Source organism: Erpetoichthys calabaricus, chromosome 11 (genome assembly GCF_900747795.2).
Source record: "Erpetoichthys calabaricus chromosome 11, fErpCal1.3, whole genome shotgun sequence".
Classification (NCBI taxonomy): domain Eukaryota; kingdom Metazoa; phylum Chordata; class Cladistia; order Polypteriformes; family Polypteridae; genus Erpetoichthys; species Erpetoichthys calabaricus.
The window spans coordinates 36,724,621-36,752,212 of record NC_041404.2 but is presented as its reverse complement, the minus strand read 5'-3'; the positions used below and the strand labels follow the sequence as shown (position 1 = coordinate 36,752,212).

Below are 27,592 nucleotides of genomic sequence, written 5' to 3'. Positions count from 1 at the left end.
TTTTTGCTTAACAGTGGTTTGCATCTTGGAAATCTGCCATGCAGGCCGTTTTTGCCCAGTCTCTTTCTTATGGTGGAGTCGTGAACACTGACCTTAATTGAGGCAAGTGAGGCCTGCAGTTCTTTAGACGTTGTCCTGGGGTCTTTTGTGACCTCTCGGATGAGTCGTCTCTGCGCTCTTGGGGTAATTTTGGTCGGCCGGCCACTCCTGGGAAGGTTCACCACTGTTCCATGTTTTTGCCATTTGTGGATAATGGCTCTCACTGTGGTTCGCTGGAGTCCCAAAGCTTTAGAAATGGCTTTATAACCTTTACCAGACTGATAGATCTCAATTACTTCTGTTCTCATTTGTTCCTGAATTTTTTTGGATCTTGGCATGATGTCTAGCTTTTGAGGTGCTTTTGGTCTACTTCTCTGTGTCAGGCAGCTCCTATTTAAGTGATTTCTTGATTGAAACAGGTGTGGCAGTAATCAGGCCTGGGGGTGGCTACGGAAATTGAACTCAGGTGTGATACACCACAGTTAGGTTATTTTTTAACAAGGGGGCAATTACTTTTTCACACAGGGCCACGTAGGTTTGGATTTTTTTTCTCCCTAAATAATAAAAACCATCATTTAAAAACTGCATTTTGTGTTTACTTGTGTTATATTTGACTAATGGTTAAATGTGTTTGATGATCAGAAACATTTTGTGTGACAAACATGCAAAAGAATAAGAAATCAGGAAGGGGGCAAATAGTTTTTCACACCACTGTATATACATAGAAGCATTTAAATATACAACTTATTTATCCATTTCTCATCCTTCTTTTGCACTGAAAGCCATAAGCACTGTGCGTCCATCCAATATTACAGCCTTTGTTACATGGACAGGAGGACATGTCTTTACTACTAGTTCTAATGAATCTACAGGATCTCGTAAAAGAAAAAAAAAAGTGCCTTGTATCTCACCCACCCATTTGCAGTGTTAATGTAATATGCTAGAGCAAGTTGATACGTCGCCAGTCCTATCCACTTATTTCTTCCAAAAAAACATCCAAGTCGAGTTTTGAAAGTCCCTAAAGTCTTACTTTCTACAGTAGGGTAAATAGGGTAAAGAAGAGAATAATAAAATCAAAAAACGAACAGTAGTACAAAGCACCTGCAGTGACCAAAGCCAAAAAAACAACCTACATGTACAAAGTAATAAGAAAAATGTGTGAGGAGTCAAGGCTAAGGTTTTATCCTACTGAGTTCATTGACACTGTGACAAGCCACTCAAGCAACATGGCAACTAATAAGTTAGATAAAAGAGCAAAATAACAATTTAAAATCAACCTTTGCTGAATGCATTTTTTAAAATGTCACTTAACTGATGCTCATAAGTAGCTTTATGAATTACAGTAGGTTTCCAACAATATCTATAGAGTTTATCAAGTCAAAGCAAAATATAATTCTGAATTTTGCCCAAGTCTATTTGAAAAGCAAATATTTAATTGTACTATAGTTGAGTAATAAATATTGTACACCTTTGATTTCCTGACAGATTTTGTCTAGATGGCAAAGAACAAAACAGCTTTAAGGCGGCACCTGAGTATTGTCATACATGAGGGTGCCAGGCCTATCCAAGATTTTGCAGAGCAGAATGGATGGGATAACTCCACTATGAAATGTGTGTCACCTGCAGACAGCTGAAGGGACACATACTTACAGACAGGACCATTTGGAAAGCTGGCAGACAGAGAAGAATCACAAATACACCAGGTGGCAATTACAAAGTGCAGAGCAACAACTATGCAAACTGGTTCTGCACAAATTTTTAAGTGTCGCAAGATAGACTCTCAGCCTCTGTCAGTGTCGCATTATTCTGCACTTCCATTTTTCAATGCTATGTGTCCTTCAGACATATCAGCAAAGACGGCTTCTGGTGTCAAAATTACACTTGGCAGCAAAGAGGTGATAATTTGAATTTGACCAGTCTCATTTTTGTTACAGAGTGATATACTAAGTTGGGTCCACTGAATAGCTGGGTAATACATTCTTGCAGAATCCATTGTCAAAAACCACACACTAACACCATCAGGCATCATGGATTTGGGAAGCCAAAGCATACAAAAGCACATCCTTCTTGATGATCACTGAGAGCACTGTGACTGCACTTTAGCATTCCCAAACAGTTTTTAAGTCCATTGTCATCCGTTCTCATCACCATTATTCACATGTCTCCACCATGGAAAAATTTGGGGGGGGGGGGGGGTTTAGGGGGAATGGAAAAACACTGCTGTCCTTATTAGTGAAGCTCTAAAAAAAATTAAAAATAAATAAAATGTCATGACTACTGTGTGGCTTGCAAGGTCTTCTGAACTGAAACATGGAGCTTGTTATGCCAGTAACAAATACTCAAAACTGCTCAGTTGGACAACAGCACAGAGTTGCTTCTGCCTGCTTTTGTCACACCAGTCACCATCTCCACACTGTAGGAAATGCAAAAATATTGTTAAAAATGGACAGGAAGGTGTGCACATTTGAGAAAGTGGAACAAAAACAGTTTTGAAGAATGGAAATTTTGTAATTGAAAACAAAATAAAGAGGGCAAAACTATAACAAGAATTGACAGGACTTTTTACTAAAAATTACAAAAATATCACCAGAAAAAAAAAAAAAACACTAAGACTAGGAATCAAATCAAGAATTGGGAAGCTAAGAGACATTGACCAAAATAATATACAGTTAGGTCCATAAATATTTGGACAGAGACAACTTTTTTCTAATTTTGGTTCTGTACATTACCACAATAAACTTTAAATGAAACAATTCAGATGCAGTTTAAGTGCAGACTTTCAGCTTTAATTCAGTGGGGTGAACAAAACGATTGCATAAAAATGTGAGGCAACTAAAGCATTTTTTTTTTTAACACAATCCCTTCATTTCAGGGTCTCAAAAGTAATTGGACAATTGACTCAAAGGCTATTTCATGGGCAGGTGTGGGCAAGTCCGTCGTTATGTCATTATCAAGCAGACAAAAGGCCTGGAGTCGATTTGAGGTGTGGTGCTTGCATGTGGAAGATTTTACTGTGAACAGACAACATGCGGTCAAAGGAGCTCTCCATGCAGGTGAAAGAAGCCATCCTTAAGCTGCGAAAACAGAAAAAACCCATCCGAGAAATTGCTACAATATTACGAGTGGCAAAATCTACAGTTTGGTACATCCAGGGAAAGAAAGCAAGCACTGGTGAACTCAGCAACACAAAAAGACCTGGATGTTCACGGAAGACAACAGTGGTAGATGATTGCAGAATCATTTCCATGATGAAGAGAAACCCCTTCATAACAGCCAACCAAGTGAACAAAACTCTCCAGGGGGTAAGCATATCGATATCCAAGTCTACCATAAAGAGAAGACTGCATGAAAGTAAATACAGAGGGTGCACTGCAAGGTACAAGCCACTCATAAGCCACAAGAATAGAAAGGCTAGATTGGACTTTGCTAAAGAACATCTAAAAAAGCCAGCACAGTTCTGGAAAAACATTCTTTGGACAGATGAAACCAAGATCAACCTCTACCAGAATGAGGGCAAGAAAAAAGTATGGAGAAGGCATAGAACAGCTCATTATCCAAAGCATACCACATCATCTGTAAAACACGGTGGAGGCAGTGTGATGGCTTGGGAGTGCATGGCTGCCAGTGGCACTGGGACACTAATGTTTATTGATGATGTGACACAGGACAGAAGCAGCCAAATGAATTCTGAGGTGTTCAGAGACATACTATCTGCTCAAATCCATCTAAATGCAGTCAAATTGATTGGGCGGCGTTTCATGATACACAGATGGACAATGACACAAAACATACAGCCAAAGCAACCCAGGAGTTTATTAAAGCAAAGAAGTGGAAAATTCTTGAATGGCCAAGTCAGTCACCTGATCTTAACCAAATTTAGCATGCATTTCACATGTTGAAGACTAAACTTCGGACAGAAAGGCCCACAAACAAACAGCAACTGAAAGCCGCTGCAGTAAAGGCCTGGCAGAGCATTAAAAAGGAGGAAACCCAGCATCTGGTGATGTCCATGAGTTCAAGACTTTAGGCTGTCATTGCCAGCAAAGGGTTTTCAACCAAGTATTAGAAATGAACATTTTATTTCCAGTTATTTAAATTGTCCAATTACTTTTGAGCCCCTGAAATGAAGGGATTGTGTTAAAAAAATGCTTTAGTTGCCTCACATTTTTATGCAATCGTTTTGTTCACCCCACTGAATTAAAGCTGAAAGTCTGCACTTCAACTACATCTGAGTTGTTTCATTTAAAATTCATTGTGGTAATGTACAGAACCAAAATTAGAAAAAAGTTGTCTCTGTCCAAATATTTATGGACCTAACTCTAAGATCAAGACTAACACTCTGTTCAAGGCTTAAATCTGTAATCTCAAGACACAGCTGAAGCATTGAGTTACATAGTGGAATGTTCATGGAGTGACAAGCACAGCCTCTTGGGAGGCTTGGCTTTGTAATGCATGTCAAGCAACTAATCAATAAAATGCTGAGACCCTAAAATGACATTGACACACTTAAAATGAAATAAAGAAAATATTAATCTTTCTTAAACAAAAATAATCCGAAACGCACAGTCATGTCCCTTAAGATCTCCAAGGTTTACCAATTTGGAAAAGGATTAGGCTGGAAGTTGTATACTAACTCTCCTCCAGCTGCAAGAATGGCTCAGCTGAACAGGAACACTAAACTGACATGAAATGACCCAAGATGAAGCAAATGTCACGTCAGTTTCAAGACTGTCATGCAGCCATTCATAAGCATACTATTTACTGACCTTCTGCAGTAAACTGTGAAAACAATTTCAAGATTTTATTTAATTATGCTGGCTACCAGAACAGCATTCTCATCAGCACAATTTTTTGGAAATGTGATGACAAATTAAAATGCCATTGCATTCCTGCATTTTTTAGATGGATAAAGGTGAGGAAATATATAACAATAGCTTTCCTATAGTGAGCAGGACTTCAAGGAGTTTGAGGAAGTCTGTCTCCTTGGTAATATTATAGCCATTACAGCTCCCCCTAACCACTTCTCCCATGTTAATATCTACCTAAGAATGATATATTGTCTGCAGCTTGATCAAAATACTACAGCAAGTGCCTAATCAAAAGAAAAAAAAGATTATCTGAATAGATTTCATTTGTCTTAGTATTTTATATTGGCTGCCTGTGTCCTTTAGGTTTGACTTTAAAATGTAAGAAAGAAAAGAAAGAATGTTTAGAGTCTTATATATAATTAATGACCCCCACTCCCCCATACTTAATTGTAATCTTGGATCCTTGAACACTGGTTTGCTTAATAATCCAAGGGCCAAGTATAAAGAAGCTGGAGATGTGGCCTTTGTGTGTAGGTATCCAAAATCTGAAACACTTAACTGATAACAGATACGCCAGGCTAATAATATGGACTAAAAACCCACAATTTTAATTTGGCCTTGCACTAGATGTAATAGACTATGATTGGCACTGCAGTATCATATACTTTAAAGAACTGGATTAGTCACTAACCACTGCTTTTCAGTTTTCCTATTCTGGTTCAAGTACTCTGCAGCTGCCTGTGATGCAAGAAAGAATGAAGAAAATGACATACGATTTTTTTTTAATTTTTTTTTTTTTTTATATAGAAGTGCAGTATTTCCCTTTAGAAAATTTTTATAAGAGGGTCACACTGGCTACAGATTATGGAAATAGCACTTGGAGAAATAAATGTGAAGAACATATATACTGCATATATATATTTTTTACAACAAAATGAAATCCATTCATCCATCCATTTTCCAACCCGCTGAATCCGAACACAGGGTTTTTATACTGAATCACATATGCAAATGGCATACCCACAAAAAATGCATACAATTTTTTAACGGAATCACATTTCGTAACTTTTTATAATAAGCAAAAGGTCAGAATACTTATTAACTTTGCAATATAATTTAACTTATTAAAGACTGAGAATTGGGGGAATAGGTTTGCTTGGGGGGAAGTAAAAGATCATATTACTGCTTAAAGGCAGTGTCAAATTTATGCCTCAAAACAACTTTCAACAAGGTATAGAAGGAAGGCATGCCACATTTAAGGCCTGCAGGTTCTAAAATCTCACATCTTTGCAATAATATACTTCAGGACTAGAAACCACAATGCCTCTACACTAAAGTCCCCCTACCCTTGGAGTTGGCACCTATTACTGGGGCAAGTAGTCAAGATTACTGGGTAGCACAATTAATAAATTTAAAAGTTGGGGAAACACTGAAGCGTTAAGTTGGATAAATGCTGCCATTTTCATGCAAGATTGAACACCCACAGAAGTCTGGGTGGGTCCTTTATCTTTGGAACCCCTGAAAAGTAAGTTCACACCAAAAAAAATTTATTTTTAAAGAAAATGCTCCATCACTAATAAAAAGCATTTATCTTACTGTGTTGATCCCCATACCATAGACCAACAAACCTCACAGTCCACATTATTTACACGCACTGCTTGTCAGTCTGTATTATATCTGTACATTTTATAGAATGATGGCATTTCCTGCTATACTGCATTCAAACACTTTGCTTATCATTGCAGATAAAAACAGTGACTGAAAATATTCTAATTGTTACAAATGTTGCCAACTTGAACCAATTCATCCTAACATCTCTGTGGTTCTTCACTAATTTAACGGATTGAGCTTAAATTAGACATTAAGACTTTCTTTTTAACACCTGGGTTATTTATTGAATTATCAATTTAGTTAACAATAGGCTACCAGCAATTGGTCTATTTACAAAAAAAGAAAAAAAAAAAAAAAAAAAAAAAAGCAGAAACAGGTTTTTGTTTCCATCCATTTTTATTGAATTTAGGTACCTTAAGTATGCAGCATTAATTTCAGTTAAATTTTCATTTTTACTCAGATTTTATGACTGCTTTTATTTCATTTAACAAGATTCCATTTATTTTACCATTTCATTTACATTTAAATGTGGAAAACCCAGTGAGATTAACATGGTTTTGTTTTTTCTGTTTTGTATCCTTTTACTACGAGTGCTACTATTATCTATATATATAATTCACTAAGCCGCCGACATGTAGATACCCATGGAAAGCACGCAAGATAGCCACGCCCACCAACTCTAAGACCATTGGATACGACGACAACTCGCAGAGCCACGCCCACCAACTCGGACGCAGCAACTCACAGAGCGGGGCGTCATTCGCGTTCGCCTCTGCTGCACTCCACATGCACCTCTGAAGAAGTATGTTTGTCGCGAATGTGAATCGCTGTATGCGGCGTGTAGAACAGTTTGCAAGGGTATCCCATGGTCTTACAGTTGGTGGGCGGGTCTCCGTTAGTTGCTCTTGCGAGGTTCAGTCTCTCCCTGTGTATTTCCTGTGCGACACACACACACACAGAGGCAGCACGAGAGAGAGAGCCGCGCACACACACAGGTAGCGCCAGAGAGAGACAGATGCGCACACACACACACACACACACACACACACACACAGAGGCAGCGAGAGAGAGAGATGCGCACACACACAGGCAGCGCCAGAGAGAGACAGAGGTACACACACAGGCAGTGCCAGAGAGCCGCGCACACACACAGGCAGCGCCAGAGAGAGACAGAGGCGCACACACACACAGGCAGCGAGAGAGAGAGAGAGAGCCACGCACACACACAGGCAGGGGGAGAGAGAGGGAGAGAGAGAGAGAGAGAGAGAGAGAGAGAGAGAGAGAGAGAGAGAGAGAGAGAGAGAGAGAGAGAGAGAGAGAGAGAGAGAGAGAGAGAGAGAGAGAGAGAGAGAGAGAGGGCTGGACTCATAAGGTAGGAAGGCAGTTAAAGAATGCACTGGGCTTGATTTTGTTTTCACTTCTGTTTACAGCGATCGGTTCGTAGTGTGCATTTTTGAAATGTTAACTTTTCTTGGTGGTTTATTAAATTACGGATTTTTTCAAATGTTAATTTTTTGTTGCTATAGCGCAAACTATTGCAGTGTTAGTTTTCTCTGTTGTTCAAGGTTTTCTCAGTGTTATTCAATGTTTTTATATTTAGTTTACTATTACGCAGTGCATTCTATGGTTTAATTAACTACATCTGTGCTTAAAAACTTACAAAAATATATATTTACATACAGTTCGTATGGTCTGGAACAGATTAATTGTATTTCCATACAATCCTATGGGAGAAATTGCTTTGGTTCATGACCAAATCGGTTTACGACCCGAGTTTTGGAACAAATTATGGTCGTGAACCGAGGTTCCACTGCATTCTTTTCGGTTATGACGCACGACCGCGTCCACCATCGCAAACTGTTTTACACGCCATGGTCTTAGAGTTGGTGGGCGGGTCTCTGTGAGTTTCTCTTGCGAGCGGGCACATGACCAGGTGGTGTGTATGCTTCGAGAACGAGGGTGGACGTGGCAGGACCATCTAAGAAGAGGCATGTTTGTCGCGGATGTGAATCACTGTATGCGGCGTGTAAAACAGTTTGTTTGTCGCGGATGTGAATTGCTGTATGCAGCGTGTAAAACAGTTTGCGAGGGGTATCCCATGGTCTTAGCAGTGTCTATGCTTCGATGTGAATCGCTGTATGCAGCGTGTAAAACGCTGTATTGTATGTTGCCCTCTCCAGAGTAACATCTTTTCATTCATCTACAGTCGTATCCTTCAAACCAATCCCATTTGGACAACTGTCTTTTTCAGGAAGTGCTCACCCATCAATACATAATTATGCGGTGTATGCTATGCTGCAGGTTGGCTAGTAAAAATAAATGCACTTGTTTTGTTATCTTTGTCTTCCTTGTAATTTTCCTCCAGGGCCTCATTCTTCTCTTTGCACACAGGAGTGAACACATCTTTCCTCAGAATAAGAATACAATTCAACTAGAAATTCTTCAACTTAGCCCGGGCTAAAGATCAAAAATCCAACAAGAGCCAGTACACCCAAAAGTTTTTGTGGGGGAGCTTGACATGGTGCGGGAGTGGTTTGGGGCATTGTGCTTTAACCCAGCCAAATATTCCCCCTTGGAGCCAGGCCAGTTGTGCTTCAACTGTGTTTGTAATGTACAACAGCAGCTTCAGCTTGATCTGTCACATTACATCTACAGTGGTGTGAAAAACTATTTGCCCCCTTCCTGATTTCTTATTCTTTTGCATGTTTGTCACACAAAATGTTTCTGATCATCAAACACATTTAACCATTAGTCAAATATAACACAAGTAAACACAAAATGCAGTTTGTAAATGGTGGTTTTTATTATTTAGGGAGAAAAAAAAAAATCCAAACCTACATGGCCCTGTGTGAAAAAGTAATTGCCCCCTGAACCTAATAACTGGTTGGGCCACCCTTAGCAGCAATAACTGCAATCAAGCGTTTGCGATAACTTGCAATGAGTCTATTACAGCGCTCTAGAGGAATTTTGGCCCACTCATCTTTGCAAAATTGTTGTAATTCAGCTTTATTTGAGGGTTTTCTAGCATGAACCGCCTTTTTAAGGTCATGCCATAGCATCTCAATTGGATTCAGGTCAGGACTTTGACTAGGCCACTCCAAAGTCTTCATTTTGTTTTTCTTCAGCCATTCAGAGGTGGATTTGCTGGTGTGTTTTGGGTCATTGTCCTGTTGCAGCACCCAAGATCGCTTCAGCTTGAGTTGACGAACAGATGGCCGGACATTCTCCTTCAGGATTTTTTGGTAGACAGTAGAATTCATGGTTCCATCTATCACAGCAAGCCTTCCAGGTCCTGAAGCAGCAAAACAACCCCAGACCATCACACTACCACCACCATATTTTACTGTTGGTATGATGTTCTTTTTCTGAAATGCTGTGTTCCTTTTATGCCAGATGTAATGGGACATTTGCCTTCCAAAAAGTTCAACTTTTGTCTCATCAGTCCACAAGGTATTTTCCCAAAAGTCTTGGCAATCATTGAGATGTTTCTTAGCAAAATTGAGACGAGCCCTAATGTTCTTTTTGCTTAACAGTGGTTTGCGTCTTGGAAATCTGCCATGCAGGCCGTTTTTGCCCAGTCTCTTTCTTATGGTGGAGTCGTGAACACTGACCTTAATTGAGGCAAGTGAGGCCTGCAGTTCTTTAGACGTTGTCCTGGGGTCTTTTGTGACCTCTCGGATGAGTCGTCTCTGCGCTCTTGGGGTAATTTTGGTCGGCCGGCCACTCCTGGGAAGGTTCACCACTGTTCCATGTTTTTGCCATTTGTGGATAATGGCTCTCACTGTGGTTCGCTGGAGTCCCAAAGCTTTAGAAATGGCTTTATAACCTTTACCAGACTGATAGATCTCAATTACTTCTGTTCTCATTTGTTCCTGAATTTCTTTGGATCTTGGCATGATGTCTAGCTTTTGAGGTGCTTTTGGTCTACTTCTCTGTGTCAGGCAGCTCCTATTTAAGTGATTTCTTGATTGAAACAGGTGTGGCAGTAATCAGGCCTGGGGGTGGCTACGGAAATTGAACTCAGGTGTGATACACCACAGTTAGGTTATTTTTGAACAAGGGGGCAATTATTTTTTCACACAGGGCCATGTAGGTTTGGATTTTTTTTCTCCCTAAATAATAAAAACCATCATTTAAAAACTGCATTTTGTGTTTACTTGTGTTATATTTGACTAATGGTTAAATGTGTTTGATGATCAGAAACATTTTGTGTGACAAACATGCAAAAGAATAAGAAATCAGGAAGGGGGCAAATAGTTTTTCACACCACTGTATATCCCTGCTTTTGCAGCTTCCTCTTTCAACATTCTTATGTTAGGCATTTGAACCAATATCTTTACCCCATCCATTCTATAAATTTAGCAACCTTCTATGTACTTCGTCCACATCATTCGGTAGCAATTTGTTAATATCTGAGGTCTTTGAAACATATTCTGCTCTTGATACCTGTTATCAGCAAATGTACTTCTTGCACTCTTTTTTCATTCAACTTTCAGATCATGTATTTTCCTTTTCCTTGCCATCTGTACAAAAGTTCATCTACTACCAGATCCTATTATAATATATATTTTTATTAAAACAAATGTAGTTTATCCTCTACATCATTTTGCTCCTCCTTAAAAACAATCATGCAATTAACACCATCTGATTCACATATTACATTTTTTTCCTTCCGTTTTAAACAGGTTACTGCACTATATGCACTTGTCCTCAATATTTTTGCAGTAAAGCCCCACAAACCTCCTCATACCCATAAGTACAAATTATTTTACCATGGCGCTCATGAAATTGCCAATAACAATTTCCTCTCTTTGACAGACACTTCTACTAATCTGTGGGTCATGTTATTCAACCCTCATTCATCAGTTGTTTATTGATATTAGAAAATACAATATATTCACTTTCTCTATCATACCAACCTATTTATCCTCTAATTTTAAAATCACAAGGTCTCATACTGTGAATTCAACTTCTGTGCTATCAATCCCAATTAGTGATCTTGCAATACCAGAATTGTTGTATTTGATACCAATACCAGTGAAATTTTACGATATTCAATACCTTTTGAAAACACAACGAAAACAGAAATCTTATGATTTCTTTTTATTAAAGTACCTCCATTATTGTAGTGAATAATATTCTGCCTTTTCTGTAATAAAACATATACATATACTAACAGAAACCACAGGTTTAAAGTACTAGTATATATATATCAAGTAGTTACCCGACTATCCATTAAGTAAACTAATCTTATCATTCATAAATATCAAAATACAATGCAGGGCTTGAACGTTAATGAGTGGCAAAGGTAGAGATTCATCCATTGTAACAACAGATGGGGCGTTGTTAATCTTGGAGGATTTCAGGATAGGGTTTAAAAAGAATGGTATCATCTTAAAATACCTTATTTATCTTAGCATGTGCACATTCTAAATTTATTCTGACATTTTCTGTCCAGTAAATGAAAATTACTGCTTACAATCCATACTATATATAAAAATTCAAACATTATATATACTGATTAATTAGTAAATTCCAAAATAATTCAGGATATTTCCATTTAAACAAACTCTTAAAAGCTGTTTTGTAATAACTCACTTTTAAAGTGTGGTTTGGGAGTGATCCACTATGTTAAGTTTGTAACATTTGGTACTGTAAGATTTTAAATTTGTAGCATTAGCTGGTTATAAATAGAATAATATTTGATGGATGAGTCAAATTCAAATTTTAAATGTCGTAAAGTCATGGTGCGTTGAATTTTCAAATATGACCTTTTTTTCCTTTTTGTCCCAACTTTAAAGCTTTCTCTGTGAAATCAAACTTGTCAGTTTTGCATTAATCCTTTTTTACAGAACTCATATTAAACAGCTTTTGTTTTGATGTTTTCAAGGTTTCTTATGTGAGTGATCACATTTTGTTATTGCTTATAACTGTGTACAAATCCAGAATTAAATAAAATCACTTTGACTGTTACTCATACTTAAAAATGTATTCAGTTTATGTAAGTATTACATTCTTCAACATACCTTTCACATATAATGAGGTATGTTTTCACTTATGGGTTATACTAGTAAATGGTAGTTTACCTTCAAAAGCCAAATGAAGCACATATTCAATGTTTCTGATTCATATTTAACAATGAAGTATGCCATTTTAGATGTCCTACTAACTGCATTTTCGGCATTTATGCATTACTGTTAACACAGTACATGTTGTATTAATAAGGACACGTACCTTGTCCAGTCGAAACATTGAAAACCTAAATACATTTTTGCGTTTTAAAAATTAGAACAACTTGTGCTATTACAGTTGTAGACATGCCAAAAAGACACTTTGTTTGAGCCTTTGTTCTATGTTTACTTGCTGCAACTTTTGTTAGTGCTGCCAGTCCTCCCACATTCCTATATACAGAACTGTGGATGCATGTGGTCCCACCTCCTTGACATTGAAGTGGATGTGCTGTTTAGAATATGGACGGATGCTTAGACTGAAGTGCTCATTACAATTTGAGAATGAATGCAAAGCCTCCATTCATTTATCGGGGATATAAAAGGACACTATTAAAAGTGATGAATCTTGTTATCTTTTTGACCTCAGACAATTACACCTCATTTTATCAGTAATATTATTTAGCTTTCAGAGCATGCACAAATCTGTTTCTGAACTAATTCCACAATGGGGGTAAAAGTGACAATAACAGGAGCCTCTGTGTGTGTGTGTGTGTGTGTATGCATGTTTTGCCTTTTTTTCCCCTATGTGAACACAAAGCATTTACAGACTTGACCTCAGCTGTTTTCCTTTGATGTTGTGCTATAGCACCACCACTGACAGCCATTTTTATATGGAGATTTTGCTCAGTTTTTTACATGTACTGTTGTGCCTTCTGCACTTTGTCTACTTGCAGTCGAGTGTAGTACCAACTTTCTCGGTACTACTAATATTGTAAAAAAGCTAATACCATCACATTTTCAGAACTTTGGTACTGAATTAGTTCTGAAGTACTGGTTCTAGTGTCCTTTCTATTCCCAATGAGTATTACCTGACCTTCACCTTTCCATTTTGTTTTCTGCATGCAACATATCCCTTTTCTCTTAGTTTGCTGACTTTCCTATTAGACATATTAGAATCCAAACCTCATTATCTCCCTCTTACATACACTACCTTCTGCTCATTGTGAGCACTCTACCTAAACTGCCAACAGACCCTTCAGGCTTTATGCCAAGAAGTGAACAATAAAGGTCATCCTCATGACAGCAAACACAATACATGTTTTTTTAGGAGAAAGTGGAGCTTCCTCAGAGTTTTAAGAAATGGAAGGGGTGATGTAACCGTATGTGACAGGCTGACATTAGAGCTCCATGAGTTGAGAGAGAGAAGTCTTGTACTGGTGAAGAAAAACAAAGTTGAACTTAAAGAGAATTTTGAACTACAAAGCCTGCTTAAAAAGCGATAGGCTTGAACATTTACTGTCGAGTTTATGGGTATACAGACTTTTAATCATTGGAACTCTTTAGGCTGCTGGATTTAGACTATTTGGTGGGTGGCAAGCAAGACTTTTGTGCTTGTTGTGTGTGTGTGTGTGTGTGTGTGTGTGTGTGTGTGTGTGTGAGAGAGAGAGAGAGAGAGAGACAGAGAGAGAGAGACACACACACACAGACACAGATGGACAGACAGACACAAACTGAAAATTGACAATATTAGATATCAGCTGAGGGATTATTTTGAAATCAGGGAATGCTGTAACTTAAGAAGCATGATGAATGAAGACAATTGCAGATTGTGTCATTAATTTCTTTGAGAGTAAATGGAATGTTTATGCAAAGTTGAAGGAAAAGCTAATCATGGATTAGAAGGCAGTTATTAGGTGGATTTTCTCTTGACAGAAAGTAAGATAAGGTCATGCATTTCTAACTATTTTTAGCACAGCTTAACCTTACAAAAGGTGCAGATGCAGTACATTGTGTATAGAAAACAGAGCTGAGGTAAGTTGGGGATGAGGAGTGAGTTGTGACAAACAACTTCTGGTGCAACGGAAAAAAAAAACAAAAAAAAAAAAAAACAAAAACACACACACACATCTCCCTAAGAATGACGAAGATAGTAGAAAGTTAGAAAGTGGAGATAAGGAGCAACACATTAACCTGGATAAAACATGACGATGGTAGTCAAACCATCATATTTTCTATAAATCTATGCCGGGGTGGGCAATGTCGGTCCTGGAGAGCCGCAGTATGTGCAGGTTTTTGTTCCAACCCAGTTCCTTAACGAGAACTCAATTATTGCTGATGAAGCACATATTGCTTAAGTGCTATTTTGATGCTTCATTTTAGTGGTCTCGCTTGTTAAGGTTCTCCAATCTTAATTGCTTATTTCAATCTTAAACTGCTGCATTCAGTGTTTTAATTGCTCCTTATTAGCAATAAGATAAAGACAAAGCAGCCAGCAGTTCTCCAGCTAGCTTTTTTTTCCAATTACATCTGTGTGTGTTCATCATGCACGGTTTGATTTAATAAAATACTTAATAGAAAAATGTGACAGACTGAAAATGATCTGTTTTAGGCTTCAAATCATTTGGATGATATCCTTGGAAAGGAAAAAAATCTACGATATAAGAGCTTTACATTGCACAGGCTAACAAGCCATAAAATTAAATAAGGTCTGAGATTGGCAATGATTGGTTTCTAATTAAGCAATTGGGTTGGAATGAAAACCTGTAGCCATTGTGGCTCACCAGGACCGACATTGCCTACCCCTGATCTATGCCATACACCACCATCCGAAGAAAATTGCTGCTTGCACATCAATGGCCGCAGATAAATCAAACCATAATATAAAGAATCATAACCATGTGACCGTAAAATCAATTTTGTGACACAACATTTCTTGTAAAAGGTGTCTTTGCTTGTAGATTTACTATACATTAACACCCATTACCAATCTAAACAGAGCAGATTTAAAGGACCAAAAAAATCCAAAGCAAGGTAGAAACAAATTTCTCAATATTTTCCCATAACACATAGTATATACCAATGGTAAGATAATAGATTTGTCAATTTACTTTAAAGACAAGCTTGGTTAAAAAAAAAAAAAAAAAAAAAGTAATCAGCATGAAAAAAATAATCTCACCTTTCTGTACCTCCACAGCTGGTTGCCTTTCATTCCATGGCAGTCATATAACGTTACTGGACTATTATTGGAAATTGCATCAAAACACACTTTTTTTGTATGCAGAGGATCCCCAACACGTATATCTTCACGCCAACCAAATGTAAAAATCTAAAATGACAACCAATCATCAGAAAAAACATCATCAGTACTAATGTCAGAAAGCAGCATGCAGAAAAATGATTATTTATTTAAGGGAATAATTACGATATTAATGAACAAATTAAGTATACAAGGAAAATAAACTTTGGTAATGGTAAATTTTCACACCTGACCATGATTCCAACCAGTGTCACCCCTTCCCTTCAGGCACACTTCAATCTTGATTGGGGAACCAGAGACACTTTGCTTGCTTTCTACGCACATGACTGTGCCAACATTGCGGATCTGTAAGGTACAAACATGTGACTCTAAAAATATCTTTAACATTCTGAATGATACTTTGTCTAGTCCTTGTAGCCTTATAGTGCTTGAACAGTGTTTAATGCACATCCTTCTCTTATATACAATTCTCAGAAATATCAGCACAAATATGCACAGTGCAGCTCTACCAAAATAAGAAAAAAAACATTAATAAATAACTATTTTCTAGCACTAAATTTAAAACTTTGTAGGCCATAAACTCATTCATTTCATAAAAAAGTTTAAAATAGCTCATCAGTACTGAAAATCTGTGCTATGAGCTCCTCATAAGAATGTTTTCTACATTGGGTTCAGTGCTGCTGGGACTGGCTACCTGCAATCAAACTGGACAAGTGGGTAAGAAAATGGATAGATGGATTCATTAAAAATATACATTTTTATATGATTATATGCATAGACTTCCCTTTTTGAAGCTTAAGGAAATAAGGCATGGACTTATTTTGGAATAATAAGAAAAAAAATATGCATGTAGACACACAATATTAGATATCTCTAGCTCTCTTCCTTTCCTATTTTTACTGTTCTATATACACATCTACATTATATACTCATAGATGTGACCTGCTAATATGCAGTCATAATGAATGTGTTAGATCACGTCCCAACAGGCCCTGACACTACAACCAAGACCTTGCTTTCATTTTTGCTATTCACATTTTTTGGAATTGAAAATGCAGTATATTTTGTACCTATTTTTTAAGCTACATTATTTTGTTTAGTTCATCATTTTTAGGCTTATTATTCATGGATTGAAATACAGTATATATATATATATATATATATATATATATATATATATATATATATATTTTTTTTACTTTCCACCTTAGGCAGAATTAGAGAGTGCTAACACTTGTGCATTTGTAATGTACATTGTATTTTTTGTTTTTAATTTTGGTGTCAGTTAAATCCCAATATGGAATAAATCACATATACACAAGCCAACACCCAATAATGCAATCAAATTCATTGGGATACTGGACAAGCATTAGAATCAACCATACAGGAAAAGTCTTAACTTGAAAATTATCTATTTCTATTTGAGAGGCAGAAAAATGGACACACAGGAACTGTTTTGAAGGCTCACGCTCACATCAAAGAACTAATTTAATGACATGAAATAAAGAAGCATCAACTAAATGAATGTGCAAAAGGTCATTGGTATACATGAAGGGAACATATTCTAAATAGTGCTGTTAGATACTTGGCTTAAAACTCTAAGAACTGGATGCTAATCATTTGTACTTTTCGGCTTACAATATTACTATCTTCACAAGCTAAAATAGCTATTAGCTATTAGGTCTGACATGGAGTGGCCCGCCCCAAATGTAAGACGGAATTCCCAGTGCAGGTAGTGTTTGAGGTAAGTGGGAGAACAGAATGCATAATATTTCAAAATTACAAGCAGACATTACACCTTTGCATTACATAAGGGTGTTCTATTCTAAATATATCAAGCCTGTTCATAATACCAAGGTAGAGTACAATTTTAACTATTTTCTTCACATATACCAAAGGCGAGAATGTTAAATTAACTGACAAATCTAAGCTGAACCTACATTGTGTGTGTCTATGCACTACAAATTACTCCTGCCCTCTCCAGGGTTAGTACCTGTGTCAGGATAGGCCACAAAACCTCATAACATCAGATAAATTAACTGGATAACTGTTGAAAATAACAAAACAAAAGCACACAAAACACAATTGATGCAGCCATTTTCACAAGATAGCCATAATCAAAACCAAGTACATTATATATATTAAACAAATATATTTAAAGAGTTGATACAAACCTCACCCCATGCTGCGGCAGGGGGCTCTACGGGTGGGTAGTGCTTAGGCAAGTCCCAAGCCACCTCTGTCATAAACCATTTAAAGCTTTTACAGTTTAAAGTATTTCTTAACTCCTTCTGGGATGTCACATCTCCAGCCGAAAGATGCCTGTATTCAGGTCGACGTTGGTAAATATACTCAGCATACTCATCCATCCAAACTTCTGCCACTCGCTTTAGATTCTGCAAAAATAGAGAGCCCAATGAATAATATATTCAGCAGCTCCCTGTGGAAAATTTTATTCACAATCAAAAATTAATAATATGAAAACTCTCAAAGATTCAGTTGTTTGGTTAACATTAAAACTGCAAGTAATTGTTAGAATTAAGTCTAGAATTTTTGCACCCAGACAATTTTAAGAATGAGTTTTCATTAAAAAATTAAAAACAAAATTGTGCCTTGTATATAATTCAACTGTGCATTGTGGGATATTTTATCATGATAGTTATTGTCATTGATTTCAGTGGTGCAGCTCAACTATGGTACGTTTAGAGCAAACTATGTAGAGTACAAGAAGGTTATGCTTAAGCATTACAGCACACTAGAGAACTAAGCGCAGTTTTAATCTTCAGTCTACAAATAAGACACACCAGCAGAATGAAGGGGACAAGCAATGAGGAAACATTTAAGCAAAAGGAGATTAAGAGGTGACATGACTTAAGTGATTATTATGAAAGGAATTAGTACAGTTAATTTAGTCAGGTACTTTTTATAAAAAAAGTTGAACAAGAATGCAGGGACAAATGGAAAGTGGCAAACTTTTTCACAAATATTAGTAAGTTTTTCTTCATACAGAGGACCACAGGTTCATGGAATAAGTTACCAAGTAGTGTGGTAGACAGCAGGACTTCAGTGAACTTCAAAACTTGATGTTATTTTGGTGGAATTAAGTGGATAGGATTGGCAAGCTTTATTTTTCTGAATGTCCTGCTTTCGTCAAAAACACAAGTTTCTAATGTTCTTTAGGGAGCTTCAAAATTTGACTTGATGTTATTTTTGGAGTCATTAAGTACAAACAGTGGGGCAAAAAAGTATTTAGTCAGCCATCAATTGTGCAAGTTCTCCCACTTAAAAAGATGAGAGAGGCCTGTAATTTTCATCATAGGTATACCTCAACTATGAGAGACAAAATGAGAGAAAAAAAAAAAAAAAAAAATCGAGAAAATCACATTGTCTGATTTTTAAAGAATTTAGTTGCAAATTATGGTGGAAAATAAGTATTTGGTCACCTACAAACAAGCAAGATTTCTGGCTCTCACAGACCTGTAACTTCTTCTGTAAGAGGCTCCTCTGTCCTCCACTCGTTACCTGTATTAATGGCACCTGTTTGAACTCATTATCAATATAAAAGACACCTGTCCACAACCTCAAACAGTCACACTCCAAACTCCACTATGGCCAAGACCAAAGAGCTGTCAAAGGACACCAGAAACAAAATTGTAGACCTGCACCAGGCTGGGAAGACTGAATCTGCAATAGGTAAGCAGCTTGGTGTGAAGAAATCAACTGTGGGAGCAATTACTACAAAATGGAAGACATACAAGACCACTGATAATCTCCCTCGATCTGGGGCTCCACGCAAGATCTCACCCCATGGGGTCAAAATGATCACAAGAACGGTGAGCAAAAATCCCAGAACCACACCGGGGGACCTAGTGAATGACCTGCAGAGAACTGGGACCAAAGTAATAAAGGCTACCATCAGTAACACACTACGCCGCCAGGGACTCAAATCCTGCAGTGCCAGACATGTCCCCCTGCTTAAGCCAGTACTAGAGAGCATTTGGATGATCCAGAAGAGGATTGGGAGAATGTCATACGGTCAGATGAGACCAAAATAGAACTTTTTGGTAAAAACTCTACTCGTCGTGTTTGCAGGAGAAAGAATGGTGAGTTGCATCCAAAGAACACCATACCTACTGTAAAGCACGGGGGTGGAAACATCATGCTTTGGGGCTGTTTTTCTGCAAAGGGACCAGGACGACTGATCTGTGTAAAGGAAAGAATGAATGGGGCCATGTTTTGTCAGATTTTGAGTGAAAACCTCCTTCCATCAGCAAGGGCATTGAACATGAAACGTGGCTGGGTCTTTCAGCATGACAATGACCCCAAACACACCGTCCGGGTAACGAAGAAGTGGCTTCGTAAGAAGCATTTCAAGGTCCTGGAGTGGCCTAGCCAGTCTCCAGATCTCAACCTCATAGAAAATCTTTGGAGGGAGTTGAAAGTCTGTGTTGCCCAGTGACAGCCCCAAAACATCACTGCTCTAGAGGAGATCTGCATGGAGGAATGGGCCAAAATACCAGTAACAGTGTGTGAAAACCTTGTGAAGACTTACAGAAAACGTCTGACCTCTGTCATTGTCAACAAAGGGTATATAACAAAGTATTGAGATGAACTTTTGTTATTGACCAAATACTTTTTTTCCACCATAATTTGCAAATAAATTCTTCAAAAAATCAGACAATGTGATTTTCTGGATTTTTTTTTCTCATTTTGTCTCTCATAGTTGAGGTATACCTATGATGAAAATTACAGGCTTCTCTCAAACTTGCACAATTGGTGGCTGACTAAATACTTTTTTGCCCCACTGTAGGATTAGTATGCTTTGTTGGGCTGAATGGTCTGTTCTCATCAAAATTTTTCTAGTGTTCTATAGTATGTTTAAACATCTTGCAATAACCCCATCCACTCATTCATTTTCTGATTGGGTATTGAATTTGCCATTGCTGGTAATTTTATTTCTCGCCAGAAGTATGCCATATAAGGTAGGAACTCATTGTGGATAAGACATGCTTTTATTACAATGTTCAAGAAGACTGTCAAGCTCAGCTGTGTAATTTGGAGTCATTTGTTAAGTACTAAGTTGTAGCCAAAACAATGGGTCAAATTGACATCCTATGACTGTGACCTCAACCTGTCATTTTCAAAATAAATAAAAAGCAATGTATACATATACTCAGTGGTCATATTATTTAGTACACTTACAGTTAGGTCCATAAATATTTGGACAGAGACAACTTTTTTCTAATTTTGGTTCTCTACATTACCACAATAAATTTTAAATGAAACAACTCAGATGCAGTTGAAGTGCAGACTTTCAGCTTTAATTCAGTGGAGTGAACAAAACGATTTCATACAAATGTGAGGCAACTAAAGCATTTTTTTAACACAATCCCTTCAATTAACATTATCTTTTATTTTATTGTATGGAGGTCTCCAAAATTTACAGTAGAATTGCACAATAAAGGACTGTGGAGGTGTCATCTTGGCAGCAAGTCCACCAATTTTTTAAATATGCCTCTACGTTAATGAAGAGCATAAGATATAATGGAGATTTTGTCTGTCCTAATGTTTGGCCAAACACCTAAACCTCCTGACCATTTCTCCATGCCATATATATTGAGCTGCACAGACAGGATTGGTTACTTGGAGAAGAAAGCTATACCTAAAAAGTGCTGCTAAGTGTAATTTATTTAACTGCCTGTCTGATAGGCGAGATAGGTTCCAGCTCAATGTGAGCTTAAATCCAAATACAATGACTCAGGAAAAGGGTGAAGGTGTGAATAAAAGCTACCAACCTCACTTCACCCCACATTAAACATTTAAAAAAAAAAAAAAAAAAAAAAAAACACACAAGAAAAAACCAAACAGCATTAAACAAGTCCAATCGATCTACAGCAGAAATTGGCACATAGTTATTCTGAGGACCATCCAGTAGAGGGCAATGTTGCCATGGAGAAAGAAAAAAAAACTTGAAATTTCAACAGCTGTATAGGTATAGATTGTAAAAATCCTTTTAAAAATAAAATACACCTAAAGATGATACACCAATTTTAAATTTACAGTATATTGCTAGAATAAAAATGGACATGAACCCAGGTTTTCAGCTACAAATACAATGATAAAATACTACTACTTCTTTACATTTATACACAGCTTTTCTCACTACTCAAAATGTTTACCTTTCAATTTTAGATTAATTACCAATGAGTTACTTATTAATTCAGTGGATGAAAATAAAATATTTACACAAATATACTGTCACTGTCATAGTCGTAGTTTTGCAACAGGTATATATTGGATACAATTGTGTAAATGTTTAGACTATTACCTTAAAGGTTAATCATCTGTAACTGACAATAAAGCACTGGCAAAGATTATATTAATCTTGGTCACTTGGGTATTACAATTAATAGACATAACAGGGCAAATCTGATTTGAGTTTGCTCATTTCCCACAGGGAGAAAACAGTTCAAAAAGATAAAGCATGGATTACAGCCATATTTACAAGCAGGGCATGAGTGCTTGAATCTATTAAAAATAATAAAGAATATTTTGATTGCAGGTGTAAGGTTATGGCTGATTTGGATTCAAAGAGCAGTTCAATAAAGTACAAGCAACTCTGTGCATAAGACAAATTACAAGTAGCAATGTAAGATATTAGAATGCAGCAAATGAATGCTCAGATAGCAGTTTGTAACAATGCTTACTCACTCCCTCCTTCCCCACACTTTTCCGAACATTTTACGACAACATACTGTACATTAGCCTGGATTCGGCTGCAACTCCAGCCCACTTAATCAATGTAACATGCAATTCATGATGCTTCAATCGATTGGCCGACAATTTAAATTGCCCAATTTTCACTATCTGCTTGTCTAAGTTTCATGAGAATTTAGTTGCAGTGCTTCTATACAAAGCATTACAGTAGTTAAAGAAGCATGGGTGTTGTTTTGCAGCTGGAACAGCTTCTAAACAGAGAACAGCCAGATATATTTTGGAAGAGAGATAAGATTGGAATGTTGGCATTTACATTAAAGAAAATTGAATAATAAACTGAGAAAACAGAATCTGAGGAGTAATCCTATACATGGAGAGGAATAGCAAATCATATATATATATTGTGCCTGAACATTGCATGAAAGAAATGAGATGCGTTTTCAGCATAAACTAAAACAGAAACAGTTCAGAACTTCTAATTTTGTCCTTTAAGTAAAATGGATATTCTTTGCTCTAGTGTCGACAGTGAGTGAGCTTGTGTTTAGTATAGCACCTCAAAGAAAAAGAATAGACAAAGAAGAATTTGCCCTTGTTCCTTAGCAAATAGGCTTGTTAAAAGCGAAATTTGTCTGCTTACGCGTAAAGTTGTTAGGCATGTTATTCATTGTATTTTTATCAACAAGATGCAAGGCTATTTTATTAGAATTGTGGCTTGTTATGAAAAGCATTTTATTTTCTTTTATGGATAACTGTTTAGTGTACATGTTATATTAGTATGAATTTCAAGGGGATTTTATTTATTTTAGTACTTTGTATAGTTATTGAACAATAAGCCTACAGATTTTTTTTATTGATAAACTGATAAAACATGTGGTCTGGAGTTTAATTGATAAAATAGTAAGGTTTACACTTTAATATAGAAAAGAAGGTCTCTGCACAGAAGCTTATCATAAAAAATTGTAAAATGATAAAGAAGAAGAAAAAAAATCTGAATGTACTGGAATAGGCTAATTCCAGCAACATGAAATCTTTGATCGGTATTGACAAAAAAAAAAATCTTTAAATACAACAGTTAAGTATGCTTCAAACAAATTCTAAGCAACATTTCAGCATTCAAGAAGATTTAAAATAATCAGGTTGACTGACTGTGTTCTGGGCACTATTCTGAAATCCCCGAAGGAAGCAGCTGAAGGAAAAACATTGGCTAAGCTTCTATCGTGAAAACTGTCTTTACACCCTCTGCATGACACCCTGATCAACCAGAGGTGTATATTTAGCATGAATAATATAAAGCTGCTTCTACCCCAGTGCTCTACTATGGGAGGTAATTTTTTCCTTTGTTAATCAGCTATAATTATATGTTATATAAATTCTATGTTATGCTATGCTGTGTTTTTTTCACTATTTCAGTATGTTCACCTGTGCTGAGATTATGAACATTTACTTTAATGTTTCACCCTCAGTCTGTTCTGTGTAGTTGATGTCAGCTTTTACCATGCTTCAATTTCCCTTTCGGATCAATAAATATTTATTTGTAATTTAGTACCACTGAAGCCTTTCTTCTAACTATGACATTTGTATCAAATAAGAAAATAAACCATTGCTATACTACATTTAATTTACCGTAAGGAAGCATGTAAAGTGCAGTTATTTAAGCTTAATTAAGTATTGAAATTTCTAAAAATCAAATCGCAGTATCAAACCATCCCCAATCTCCCGTAAAGTTTCTAAAGCAGTTTTATAGATAAACATATATCACTTTATTCTTACATAGTACACTTCAATTTACAAGCTACAAGACGTGTAGATATTTACAAATACAGTTAAGTTTAAAATATAAACAAAAACATTAAAAATACTAAATATAAAAAAACCACACAATATATACACAGAAGTATATCACAGAAATATATATATATATTTCTGTATCAGACTTACCCTTGCCAAGCTAACTCCACTGGGAACCTTGTAAGGAACATATTTCCTATATATATGTCCAACTCTGGAACAGGGAATATCCTCCATTCGACCACCACACATCCAAACCTGTCAATGTATAGTGCACTTTTTGTTATGGTTGCTTTACTTAGTGAATTTACAAGACATTTTGCTAATTTTAGAATTAAATAGCCTTTATTTTTAAAATTATAAAAATAAAATTATTGAAATGATTAGTATAGTATACATGAAAAATCTAAAGTAAATTCAACTATGGGTTAAAATTTCCTTATTGACAGATACGCTCCCTGACTAACACATTAAAGCATCACTTTTTTTTTTTTTTTGCTGTGAACATTTATTTTTTCCAGGTATAACATGGTGATATCATCAGATCAGATAACAAGTTATTATTAACCCTAACCATTCAAGCAAAACCTAGAATAAGCATAATGTTGGCCGGGCAGTCTTTTGGCTTTGGAACACCACAGGTTTATTTTCTGCAACATTCCACCAATTGGAGTTTATTTTCCCAAACTGCCATGCCATCTGACCATACTCTGCTATTAAGCTGGACATAAGGATTCTCTGCTGTTATCAATTGCAATTTTAAGCTTTTACTTTCTTTTGTAGCTGTCTAGTTATTGTTATGTTAAAGCACTTTATGTATGAAAATGTGCTAAAAATAAATGAATTTGTTGTTTTAATATACAACACCAGCATCTGGAACTCCTTTAAAATATTACAGTTGAACAAACAATGAAAGATTAATAATGGTAGATATTTATGTCAAGCATAAGTTAAATTAGATGAGTAAATCATGTGCTTTATGCCTACCTATTCAGCAGTGTGACTTCTTAACTAACGACCAAGTTAAATTCTGCCAGAGGCATATCACACAAGCAAGCTCTATTTAACTGTCAAATCTCCTATAGACTAGTGATATTATAACAGAGACAACCAACACAGAACTAAACATTAAATACATCAGACAACATAAAATGGAATAAGAAAATATTCAGGCCCCTTCACTTTTCACATTTTGTTATGTTGCAATCATTCCAATTTACTTTTTCTCAGACATCAAGCAAAATTCAATACCTCAGAATGGCAAAGTAAAAACAGGATATTAGACATTTTTGCAAATTTATTAAAAATAAAACTGAACTAAGTGTGAAATATGATCTGAAAACCACAGTTGCAAAGTTAATAGTTATGAAGATCATAGAGAGTCAAAACTGCAGAGAAATCAAAAATGAAGAATACATTTTTAAATAACATTAAATTTTCATTACTGTATTTTTAATTCATGTACAAAATTTACTTATAATATACTCTTAATATAGAATATATATACATATCAGAGCAGAATGACACAAATCAGACAAGGACTTGATTACAAGACTGAAAAATACATATACTGTATTTGTTTACAGTACTGTGCCTATTGTCTTGTCATCAACGTTGCAAAAATTATTCATGCATACTTTGTCAATTGCAAAATTATTTTTGATAGCATGCAAGGTACAAACTGTAAAGTTTACACAGCAGATGTCACTAAACCAAAAAATTCCACAGTGCTGTTGCGGTTAAGGAGTGTAGGTGAATAAAGAAGGAAATTCTCATTAAGTTTAAATTGTGGCCATGGGCTGGTAGAGAATGAATTAGGTGAGGAGAGAGAGAGAGAGAGAGAGAGAGAGATTATAGTTACCAGATTATAAAAAAAAAACAAACAAAAAAAAACCTCTTTTGGCAATTTACCTTGATCTCAAACAGAAAAATAAGATAAATCCAAAGTATAACTTTATTTATAATTTATTTATAAATATTTTTATAATCATAAATATTTATAATTATATATTTATTTATAATTTATTCTGAGAAAAAATTATTTCCTCATTAAGAAATAAATATTTTTTAACATAATCATGTGTGCTACATGGCACCCATGTATTTAATACACCCATATATTTACCTTTGACAATAAAGAAGCACTGAGACTTCTCCTACATCTTACAAGGTAGGAGAATATACAGCAGGGAATCTGGGACCAATCCTCTTTACAGAATCACTGCTCCATATCAACTAAGTTTCTAGGTACTCTCTTGTACACTCTCCTCTTCAACTCACCCCACAGGTTTTCAATGGGATTAGGTCCAGGGACTGTGACAGCCATGGTAGAACCATGATTTTGTATTCCTTAAAACAATTTTTGTGTTGATTTGGACACGTTTAGGAACATTTTCCTACCTGAAGATTCAATAACAACCTAGTTTTAGTTTCTTGGCAGGAGCAGCCAGATTTAAATTTAAAATCTCTTGGTATTTCACAGAGTACAGGATATCAAATACCCTAGCCAGGCTCCCAGGGCCTTTGGAGGAAAAACAGCCCCACAGCATCTGATAACGTCCACCATACTTGACAGTGGAGATCAGGACCTTTTAGGTAGCTATCCTTCTTTTTAAGCTAAACCCACCTTGAGTGTTTGTTGCCAAAAAGCTCAATTTTCATTTTGTCTGACCAAAGAACACGGCTAAAATCAAAGTTCCAGCAGCATTTAGCAAGCTCAAGGTGCTTATATTTGTGGTTAAATGACAGGAAAGGCTTTTTTCTGGGATACCTTCCACATAATCTGTTGGCACAAAGATAAAGTCTGAAGGAAGTTTTGGAGACATGGTGACCCCAACATGCTACTTGTTTCCATTTTCTCAAAATAAACTTGGATTGTCTTCCAGGAAAGTTGGTAAAACTTCCAGCTGATTTTAACTTTTTAATCATTGCCCTAACTGTACATATGGACATTTTCAGGTGAGAAGCAATTTTGTTATAGCCATTTCCTGACTTATGAATGTCAACACATTTTTCTTTCATATGAATTACATTTTCTCTTATCTTTTCCATGTTGAATAATGAATAAGGGTATTTGACCTCTGTGTCACATCCTATTTATACCCCAGTGAAACAAAATGTCATGGATTACTGATTGAAAAAGTTTCAGCACACTCCAGAGATGGATCTACATTGGGGGGAATATGGTGGCATTTGCCACCCTAACAAAATTATGCGTCACCCCATTTGCCCCTCCATGTAAATATAAATCACAAAAACTGTAATTAATAACTCACCCTTCCACATAAACACCAGGGGTTTGTTCAATGCATCACTTGTGTATCCTTACTGTTTTTTTTCTGCTGCTATGAATTTAACGATGCCCAATTTGTGATACTGAGATCATCTGTCTCAGGTTAAAAGAATGAGGTAATTTTAAAAAT

At 36.3% G+C, this 27,592-nt stretch overlaps 1 protein-coding gene across 1 annotated transcript in view; it reads right to left on the bottom strand.

Moving 5' to 3' along the window:
* Window positions 1–27,592, bottom strand: part of LOC114660319 (polypeptide N-acetylgalactosaminyltransferase 10-like) — a 112,814-nt gene that overhangs the window by 4,990 nt on the left and 80,232 nt on the right. Inside the window, exons 8-11 of the mRNA XM_028812941.2 lie at window positions 24,321–24,428; window positions 17,840–18,061; window positions 15,894–16,010; window positions 15,585–15,734 (exon numbers count right to left, since the gene is read on the bottom strand). Coding sequence (XP_028668774.2) covers window positions 15,585–15,734; window positions 15,894–16,010; window positions 17,840–18,061; window positions 24,321–24,428 — 597 coding nt within the window. The remainder of the gene's footprint in view (window positions 1–15,584; window positions 15,735–15,893; window positions 16,011–17,839; window positions 18,062–24,320; window positions 24,429–27,592) is intronic.